The sequence below is a fragment of the Alligator sinensis genome, unplaced genomic scaffold (assembly GCF_000455745.1).
Source record: "Alligator sinensis unplaced genomic scaffold, ASM45574v1 scaffold19_1, whole genome shotgun sequence".
Lineage (NCBI taxonomy): Eukaryota > Metazoa > Chordata > Crocodylia > Alligatoridae > Alligator > Alligator sinensis.
In genome coordinates, this window is record NW_005841916.1 from 2,934,108 (window position 1) to 2,944,469 (window position 10,362).

General features: G+C 41.6%; 1 protein-coding gene across 8 annotated transcripts in view; it reads left to right on the top strand.

The window, feature by feature from the left end:
- The window catches only part of DCAF6 (DDB1 and CUL4 associated factor 6), a 153,916-nt gene extending 144,104 nt beyond the window's left edge, over window positions 1-9,812 (top strand). For all 8 annotated transcript variants that reach the window (XM_014517574.2, XM_025198210.1, XM_025198207.1 and 5 more), the window contains 4 exons: window positions 209-365; window positions 4,186-4,274; window positions 7,313-7,418; window positions 9,362-9,812. In XM_014517574.2, coding sequence (XP_014373060.2) covers window positions 209-365; window positions 4,186-4,274; window positions 7,313-7,418; window positions 9,362-9,426 — 417 coding nt within the window. In that variant the 3' untranslated portion in view covers window positions 9,427-9,812. The remainder of the gene's footprint in view (window positions 1-208; window positions 366-4,185; window positions 4,275-7,312; window positions 7,419-9,361) is intronic.
- The last annotated feature ends 550 nt before the right edge of the window (window positions 9,813-10,362 follow it).

Here is a 10,362-nt window from a genome sequence, read left to right on the forward strand (position 1 = left end):
GGTGCAGCAGTTCCTCTGATCCTGTCATATATTTAAATGCAGCCAACATTTACTATTAACATTTACCATTACTATTACTTTGTTTTTAAAATCCATAGGTTAGAGCCAGCCTTGTTCTAAAAGTGGGTATTTATTTAGAGTTTGGAATAATTTCTGGGCTAATTGTGTGAAGTGTAACAAATATTTTAATTAATTTTATTTTCTACAGATAAAGGAAGCCAACTTTTGGGGCTCTAACTTTGTAATGAGTGGTTCAGATTGTGGCCATATCTTCATTTGGGATCGGCATACGGCTGAGCATCTCATGCTTCTGGAAGCTGATAATCATGTGGTGAATTGTCTTCAGCCTCATCCATTTGACCCGAGTAAGACCATCTCCATTTGTAGTGTGCGTGTTCATACAGCTGATAGTATGCTTTTGTAAAGCTGAGTCTTCAATATTTTGTTCTACCAAGGGTCACTTCACTAAATCATTAAGAGCCTGAGGGAGAATCTTGCTTGCCTGAAGGCAACATATTGCTGCCATTCTAGTCTTTTAATAGTAAATGTTGGCCCACAGAGGCTGCCATATCCTACAGTTCCTCAGTTCAAAAAAGGTGGTAACACATGACATCCGACCGCATTTGAAGGTGGTTAGGATACAGAAAGAGATTCTTTTCTACTTCAGCATGCACAGAGAAAGAAAGCTAATGATCCCCACACACAAAATAGCATGGGAAGTAATATTGGGATCTGACAACTTTTGCTTGCTGGCTGAGTCTTGAGCAGGAGATGTCTCAAACTCTCAGACTTGGTAGAAAACAAGTAGAGTTGAGACAAAAGAGCTTTGGTAGTCATATATCTCTTGGGGAATTTTTTGAAAATATTCTAGAGATCTGTTGCTCTAGGGGAAAGATGATGTGATCTGGATCTTAGATGAAAATGAAGACTGAAACATTTTGCAGTTTCTGATACATTCAGAGTAGATGCCTTCAATTCTTTTTTTTATTGTTGTTTTTCCTATGACTTAGGCTGCTTAGTATCATCCAGTTACCTTCTCTGTAATTTTTAGCATTTCTATTAGGTACCTTGCTGCAAAATGTTCAGGTGATGCAAAGGTGAGATATGAAGAAAGATTGGATTATTGTCCAAAAAGATTTAAGATGTGAAGTAGAATAATAGAAATGGTACAAGGTTTAATAGTCTAAAGTGCAGTCATGCAAGTGAGAGCAGTTGCTATAAGATAGAAACTCAGACTTGAGGGAAACAGGAAAAGATGTACTTAGGTATATTGCATATTATATGATGACCATGAGCTGCACCGATGTGGCTGTGAGAGGGGCTAGTTTTATTCTAGGGTGAATTAAGCATGGTGCATGCAGTAAAAACAATGAAGTATTCATACCACTGGCAATACATAGGTACCTCTATTTTTAAAAAAATAATTTAAACTGGAATAGGTACTAAGAAGGATGGTTTAGGGAGTCAAGAGTTATCTTGTAAATTAAAAGAATTATGTTTGTTTAGCATAGCAAAATGAAAGTTAAGGAGGGGATAGGAGTACTTTTTAAAATACCTGTTCATGGGGTCGATATTAGGAAGGAAAAAGAAATATTAAATTCAAGAGCAATAAGGGCACAAAAGCAAATGGCCAGAAATGTGTCATGAGCAAATTTAGACTGGGAATGAGAAGATACCTAATGTAGAGGAGTGATACAGTGGTCAAGCTAAGGAACCTGCTTTGCTTCAAGGTAGGACTTGAGAAGCTTATGAAAAGGATAACATCATAGGCCACAGGTGTTCTCGGATCAATAGTGCATGTGATGATCACTTCTCGGCCTCTTGTGGGCTAAGATCAAGAGCATTCAGTTATTCGCTATCCATGTATTAGGGTTGAAAGGTAACTCTTTTCTTTGTGGGGGAAGCATCTCGTAATGCCATAGTTTCTATAGGCTTCTTCTGGAAGCCAGTAGGGGCCAGGGAGGATTTTTTTCTTCTCTTGAATGCTCTAAGGTTTCTAGGTGTTTCTTTGCCTTTCTCTAAAGCAGGGCTTGGTAGCCTTTGGTTGGTGCAGGCCACCTTTTGTGACTTTGCCCCCACTGTGAACCACAAGTTTCCACTTGTCAGGCAGTCAGCTGCCTGCATTTACTCTTGCCTCTGATCCCATCCTCTCTGCAGCAAAGGGAAGCACAGATACAGCAGAGCAGCAGGTGCTGCAGTGAAGATAGGTGGTACAGTGCAGTGCTATGCCACCAGTCCCCCATGTTGGATCACACTCTTTGCTGGCTGTAGGTTGCTGAGTCCTCTTCTAAAGCATAGGACATTGGCCTCATTTAGAGGTGTGAGTTTTCGCTAAGTTGCATTTAGTAGCTTGGAGGGGCTTTGCCATATGGTCCAAGTCAAAACAGTTGCCAGATTTGAAGTCATGTAGAAATGTTTGTGTTAGCTCAGATTTGCAAGAACTATGGATAGATTTGCATTACTCTGTAGCATGGGACAGAGGACCATCAGGCATATATTTACTTTATTACCTTCTATGCCAGGGTCAAGCAAAGTCTGGCCCACATGCTGGATTGGGCCCACAGCGGACTCCATTTCCTAGCAGCCCCTGTCTGCGTTGCCGTGACTGGTTTCAACAGCAGTGCCATGACTGCACAGGGCCAGGGTTTCTATGGACACCAGACCCAGCAGTGCTGGCAGGATGCGCGGCTGGGCAACGAGCTGCTCTGGGGCTGGGATCTTGTGGCAGTGACAGCGTAGTCTGGAGCTGAGGTACAGCTGTGCTCCGCTGTCGTGGCTCCGGGCCACGCTGTCATCACTGAAAGATCCCAGCCCCCGCCACAGAGCAGTTCCCCGCCTAGCCGCGCATCCTGCCAGTGATGTCACAGCATCACTGCTGTTGGGTTTCCATGGAAACTGGCCACAGTGACGTGGGCAGGGGTTGCTGGGAAATGGAGTCCAGCTGCTGGCCAGATCCACCATTTTACCCATCCCTGTTCTATGCCATTGCAGTGTCAGGACAATGGAAGCTCTCTTGAATCCCCTGCTTTTACAGAAGGCATGTTATAAGGTGCTTTTTGTTACTCTCCTAACGTGCCCTGTGGCTGTGGTGCATGTGAGAAGTTGGCATGGGATGATCTGCTGAACTCTTTGGTCAAATGGTTGCAGTTTCAGTGGACTGGTCTCAGTGGCCTGCTAAGCACCATCCAGTCACATTTTCCTATGAAATGGGATTAATATAACATTGCAAGAGGTTTTTTTTTTAATAGTATTTCATCTATATTAATATCAGAAACGTCATTGGTAAGGCTGAGAATCTGAGAAAAATGTTCGTACTTAAAGGGACACTTTCCTAGTTTGGATAAGCATCTGAACTTTTGAATGTTTAATTGAATTGCCTGGTCCTAGATGCGTGTTAAATGTCCCACTACTTGGCCCCCTGCGAGGGCCAAATCTTTCAGAAGCTTTCCCGAAATATACCTGCAACTTCCCTGACTCTTAATCCTGTGCAGCTTCCTTCCAGCTGTGTCTCTGAAAAAGGAACAGTGGGGATCAGCCCTTGTGGCAAAGGGCAGGCACTTGAATCAAAGTCACGTCAGCTGAAAGCCTCCTAACAGCTCTCTGCTCCGTGTTGTTCTAGTGCAGTAATTCGTAGGACCCTCCAGTTCTTAGTCATGTTGCAGATATTTTTTAAAATATTTTTCAAAACACCTTGTACTTTTGAAATGTACATTAAAGAAATTTGAAGAAATAATTAGTTATTTAATTTGTGGAGCACTTGCATCTGTTGTTGCTTATGGACCTGCAAGTCCTGCGATCTTTACTGTGGCAACAAATATTTTTTGAGTCATCAGAGAGCATAATAGTTGCAGAAACTTTCTAGTTCTAAACTATGCACATTCTGTATAAAGAAAAAGAAATCAAATATGAAATTGGCATTTATTTTCTTCGTGTTTAATCTGTCTCAGTTCCCATAAAAATGCTTGCTACTTAGTCTCATCAAACATAATAGACCCAATAGTGTAAGTGTTGGCAGGATTATGTGTTTCCATGTAAAACGCATGTTTTTAATTAGATGAGGGGTATATTTGGGTGTGTGCAGACATGTGTTTAATGATGTACTTCTGTCAAATTCCAATTAAGATGTGAAGAAAACAAGTATTTCAGAATTTTTTTCCTAATACTATTTTATATGTAAATTTCTAGTTCTTGCTTCATCGGGTATTGATTATGATATAAAAATCTGGTCACCACTAGAAGAGTCCAAGATTTTTAACCGAAAGCTTGCAGATGAGGTAAGAACATTTTCTCTTTTCACAGTAATACTGGAACCTCTGTTTCTGGCAAAAATTTTCTGAAATCTCATCTCGCCTCCAATAGCTGAATGTTGTTTTTTAGATTTAAATAAATCGGTCATCAGTTTTGTTTTAAAAATAAGCTGTTGTTAAAACAATAGATTTTTTTCAATTCTTCCTAGCACATGAACACCCATAAGTAAGAAATACTAGGAAATATTGAAATTTCTAAGAATAGCAGTGATAGGAGACCATGAATGTGAAACGAATGGGGGAAGAGTTTGAAGAAACAAATTTACAAAGATGGGTAATGGGATTCAATAATGAAAGCAGCGGTGACTGACCTAAAATAACTGAAGTAAACCCGTAGATGTACTGCGGACAGGTTAAATTAAAAGCAACTCTATTCAGTAATCTCAGGTACAAAACTATGTTGAGAAACATAGTGAAAGTTGAGAGTTATACTGCTTCGTTTCAGCAACTGAGCAGCTTACAGCAAGCATTTTAAAAACAGGAAACTAAGTTAGGATCAAATAGAAATTCAAAACATGGCTTTGCAATTAGGACAACCAAATAATCTTTGCTTCTCCCTTGGGTGATGGCCTGCAGTGACCAGACAATTATAACTAGGGGTCTGCCTAAATTGTGGGGGGATTTAGCAATTTTCGTGGGTTGATCATGGCATAAAGTTCTAATTGTGCAGTCGTTTCACAGCAGCCCTGCCCTGTGATTGGCAGAGAGGCCTTGCGGGGGGTGGGGAGGATGAGGGAGCAGCCACTATCTCAATTGCTGGCTGCTCTTCATGTGGCCCCATCCCTTGGCACTGATTGGCAGAGAAGCCCTGGTAGGGGCAGGGAGGCAGCTGCCATCTTGTCTGCTGCCCTTCATGCCACCCCACCAGCTGGCACCTGGACCACTGGCTCCCACTAGGGAGCCAGGATTTTATTTTTAGAAAGTTATTTTTGTTGTTGATTTCATGGAGTTTGCAGACAATTCCAGATTTCATGGTTTTCATGTAATGTAATTATAACTAATGAATATTTGTTATGCCAGATTTATTAAACTGTTTTTTTTAATGGGATTTTTTTCAATTTTTCCCCTCATGGTGTTACTGCTGGCATAATAAAACTGGGCCAAATTAAATATTTCTCTCTCCTCTTGTGGTCTTTTCAAATAACTGCTGCTTGGGCATTGAAGAAGTAGCCGCTTGATTTATTCTCTATATAAGTAGTGTCTTGCTTCAAAAATATGTGCTGTCCACTCCTTAAATCTGATGCATTCCAGCAAACCTGTCCAAAGGCTATACCACCTGTCCTTGTGTTTGTTGCAATAGGAAGTGTGTGTGTTCAAGGACAGTATTTGGTTTGAAGTCCCATTGAGAGGACAGAGGAACAAAGGGAAAATGATTTAAGTATGACCAAGTCTTTAAATCTTTCATTATGTCACAAGTTTGGTTTTGTATTATTGATACAACTGTTATATAGTTGTCCTGTTCCAGCCAAAAGGTTTTGTCTTCATTTTTAGGAGTGAGTAAAGTGATCCTTACCCATGTTGTATGATATGTTAAGTCTGTGGCGTGCTGCAAGATAATTCAAAATTAGAAATATTATTAAATGTAGATCCTGTAAAAAGTATTCTGTTCTGAGTTGATAACACTTTAATATGTTCATACAGTGGGTTAGTATTATGGCTGCAGTTCTTTAATTTTTTTCAGGCTAAGTAAATGAAGGAGAAATAATTTTTAACACCAATGCCCAATTCTTAACAGTTGTAGAAATTTTAGAAGTTTTTCTACCAGAAACTTAAATTCTTTTATTAAGTTCTGCTTGGGAGGAGTGAGAAATTTGGGAAAGATGAAGAATTCAGTCTTTGTTAATTTAATGATAGGTGTCCAAGATGAAGTGCCCGTATTCAAAACTAGATGATCAGGGAAAGGTCAGGAGGAAACAGTACTTTTGGGAAACAGTAGCTAAACTAGGAGAGTAGATGAGATCATTCACAAGGAAAAAGTTATGGAGCCATGGACAGAATCTTAAAACAAAGTATTAGAGGGAGGAGAGAGGAGGCTAAAGGACCAAAAATAGGATTGCTAAAGGAACAATTGGACAGGTAGGAGGAGACCCAGCAAAAGGCAGACTCACGGGAGTTCATGAATGAGCGAGTTGAGGAGGGAATAATTAACTGTCCAAAAATGTTGGTCAACAGAGAATGATGGTAATAGGGAAGAGAGAGGCTCTTGGATTTGGCCAGGAGTAGGTCATTTGTGACATTAAAAAGAACATTTTTCTTGGAAAGAAGCACAGGCTTAAGAGTCTTGGAGAGAGCAAAAAGGCATCGGAGCATCCATGTTTAAGGAAGAAAAAAGGGGTAAGAAAAATATGGCAGTAAATATGGTCAGGTTTTTAGCAGTCATAGAGGAGTACTTTTGAAAGCTGAAGGAAAAAACCAGATGAGAGTGGGGAGAGAATAAATAGGAAGGAATGAGAGAAGATGGGAAGGAACTGGGTCCAGTTCAGTTCCAGGGTTTAGAACTTCATAGCTGGAAGAGGTGGTGAACAGGAAATGGTGGGGGGAGAGAGGACACTGTGAGACTAAAAGGAGAGAGGTGACTTCTTTTCCGTGGTCAGGACCAGCATCGGTGCAAGAGCTTCATTTTCTACATTAACGTATGTCACTTCCACTTACCACTTGTCATTCATGTCATATCTTGTTGTCACATTTATTTTTCTCCATTGTTTATCCCTGACCAGGCACTCCAATACCATAGTGAAGATCACATTAAAAATATTACCTGGATAGAAAAATAGGTATATGTGGATAGATTCCCCCTTCTGTGGCTGATTTTTTCCTCACTGTACAGTACATCTGTGACATCCTTCTCCATAATTTATGCTGTCTGCTCTGTTATCTGTCTATAAGCTTTTTTGCAGAGTCCAAGTTACATAGTGTTTTATATACACTACACACTAAGCCTGGTTAAATACATTTGACATTTTATTAATACTTTTTTTTTCCCCCTCCCACCCTGCCAATCTCAGGTTATAACTCGTAATGAATTAATGCTGGAAGAGACGAGAAACACTATTACTGTTCCAGCTTCTTTCATGTTACGAATGTTGGCATCGTTGAATCATATAAGAGCAGGTAGGAGACTATTGGAGCAGTTTCTGTGCAGTCTTGTATAGAGGTGCACCGATACATCAGTCTGATATTGGATTAGCACCGATATAAAGAAAATTTATTATATCAGAAATCAGCCATATCAGGCTGATAATTTGGCCAATAAATCACCCGTGCATGCACGCAGCCGCAGCACAACACAGGTGGCAAGGAGTACAGCCTGGCAGTGTGGGGAGCTGCCTCCAGCTGGTAAATCTGGTGTGGTGGAAGGGGAGGGGGGAGGGAAAGGGGCTGGGGGAGCAGATCAAGGCCCCTGTGGTGAGGGAGGGCTGGGACAGAGGATGGGACAAGTGCTGTCCAGCCAGGATGAGGTGGGTGCAAGATGGAGCCACAGCTCGTCCGGGGAGAAGAGTGGGGTGGCGCCTGCTGCTGTGTGCTGCTGGTTCGGCGGCTCATCTGGCAGCCGCCTGCTCATCTGGGGGCTCCCGCTGCTGTTCCTGCCGCTCGTCTGGGAGGGGGGGAACGTGCCCCCAGATCTGCATGGGGTAGGGCGGGCTGGGGCCACATCTGCGCCAAGCTCTTCCCGGAGGGGTGGGGCTGTACTGGAAAGGGGTATGGGGAAGGGGCTGCAGCCACAAATTTACTGTAGCCCTTTGCCAGCGCAGCCCCACCCCACCGGGAAGAACTTGGTGCAGCCTGGCCACAGCCTGCCCTGCACAGATCCGGGGGCACAGGCCCCCTCTGTGCCCTCCCGGACAAATGGCGGGAACAGCAGCGGGAGCCACCGGACGAGCTGCCAGACCAGCGGCTCTTGGATGAGCAGTGTGCAGTGGCAGGAGCTCCCCTGCTTCCTGCGCCCCCCCGGATGAACTGCGGCTCTGTGCCATGCCTGCCCCACCCCGGCTGGGCAGCACTTGCTCTGCCCCAGCCCCACACCCTCCCTTACAGCAGAGGCCTTGATCTGCATTCCTCCCAAGTCCCTCGCCTCTCCCCTCCCGTTCCACCACACCAGACTTACCAGCTGGAGGCAGCTCTCCACGCTGCCAGGCTGGTATTGGAAATCGTATCGTATCGGGCAATATGCCTCCTTAAAAATCGGCTATTGGTATTGGCTGCAAAAATCTCTTACCGGTGCATCCCTAGTCCTATACTATATATAATCCTTGTCTAGTATAAATATTTATTGCAAAATTAACATAGCTACTGTTGTTAGCTTGTCTGTGGCTAAAACATCACCCCAAAACTATCACTATTAGCTTGTCTTATTTTCAAGATTCCTTGGGATATATGTTCAGATGCTACACGCTTCTTTATACAATTTATGACTTCCTTGTTTGGTATATTCTGTTCCAAGGATAGAACAACTTTATACTTCAGTAATCATATTTCTGACAATAACGTTGTTTTGCTAAAGAGGTAACTGATGAGGTGCACTGTTGGAATATCCTGAGCCAATTTTGTGCTCCCACCCTCCTGCGTCTCCATTTAATTTTGCTCTTTCTCTAGACAGCTACTCAAAAATCATCTCTTGTGAAGCATACAGTCACTGACAGCAATGTCCCCAGTTTTCTGACAGATGCAAATTTCTGTTTACAACTGTCTTTTAATGCTTCCTTAGCTCCAGCTGCCTTAAAGAGACCAGTCACCTCATTGATTCCCTAGGTTTCTTTTTTAAAGTGCTCAAACCCATTTCCTTTGTGCTAAAAAAAAGGCACAAGTTAGATGTTGCCTCATTCATCCCCTTGGTACTTACGATTTCTAGTCTTTGTTTTTACTGTCCTTGCTTTCTTGTGTTGTTGCAGCATTCCCATTCAGTACATGCAGTAGACTTGTCTTTAGTATTTAATACGTATCTTTTACAGTAGTACCTAGGTGCACTTTGTAATAGGCAGTGAATACATAGTTTTGTAACTAGTAAGTTAGAAATTATTTTAAATTGTACTTTTAATGATTCTTTTGTCTTACAGACCGATTGGAGGGTGACAGGTCAGAAGGATCTGGTCAGGAAAATGAAAATGAAGATGAAGAGTAACTGTCTCTTCTGCGTGACCACCTAGACGTTAAGGAATTTGTATAAGACATTAATTATATTTTTCCTTACAGAGCTTTAGTGCAATTTTAAGGTATTGCTTTTGGATAACCTAACATTTTGTTTTTGAACGATTGTGTGCATGACTCTGGGGGGAGAGTGCAAGTAAAATAAGCAGAAATGTTTTTAAAATGTTTTGGCATGTATGAGGGGTGCTAGAAGATGCAAAGTGCAATATTTTCCTTAACTTGCAAACGTGGGAGCTTGGATCAATGTTTAAAAATAACTTTCATTATAGTAAGAAAAAACGTTGGTTCAAATAAATTTCTATACCTGCTATCTGCATGTTTGTTGCTTTCTAATTAAAAAGATTTGGTTGTTTAAAATTCTCATGCTCTCTTGTGTAGTTATTGATTTGTCATTATTAATATTATAACCTCCATCATGGTTGTTTCTCTCAGTATGAATAGGATGCTGTGAAATGTTGAATAGTTCCAATTCCCATTGACCTCTGTGATAGTTCATGCCACCCTGGAGTAGTGGGCCCTCTATCCTTAACAGTCAATTAACATGAAAAAGGCCCATCTGATTTTTTTTTTTTTTTCCTTAATTAATTTCTTTAAGTTTCATTTTTTTTGTGTCCATACATTTGTGTAATACCCAGGGATTGTAAAATAAATTTTAAAATGCTGTGATATTATAAAGGTAAAACTCCCACAAAGAGCAATGGTCTTGTGGTTGTAGTTATAATTCTATATGGGAATCAAGGAAACTTAGCTTATAAATTGTCTCTGTCACAGAATCTGCATGTGCTTTTGGGCCAGACATTTAGGCCAAATGTTTTGTAGCTTGGGCAGGTACAGATAACTTATTGCAGTGCTGGGTTTGGGGGTTGTTGGGATTTGGATGGGCAAAGAATTGACCTTGAGTACCTGAAAG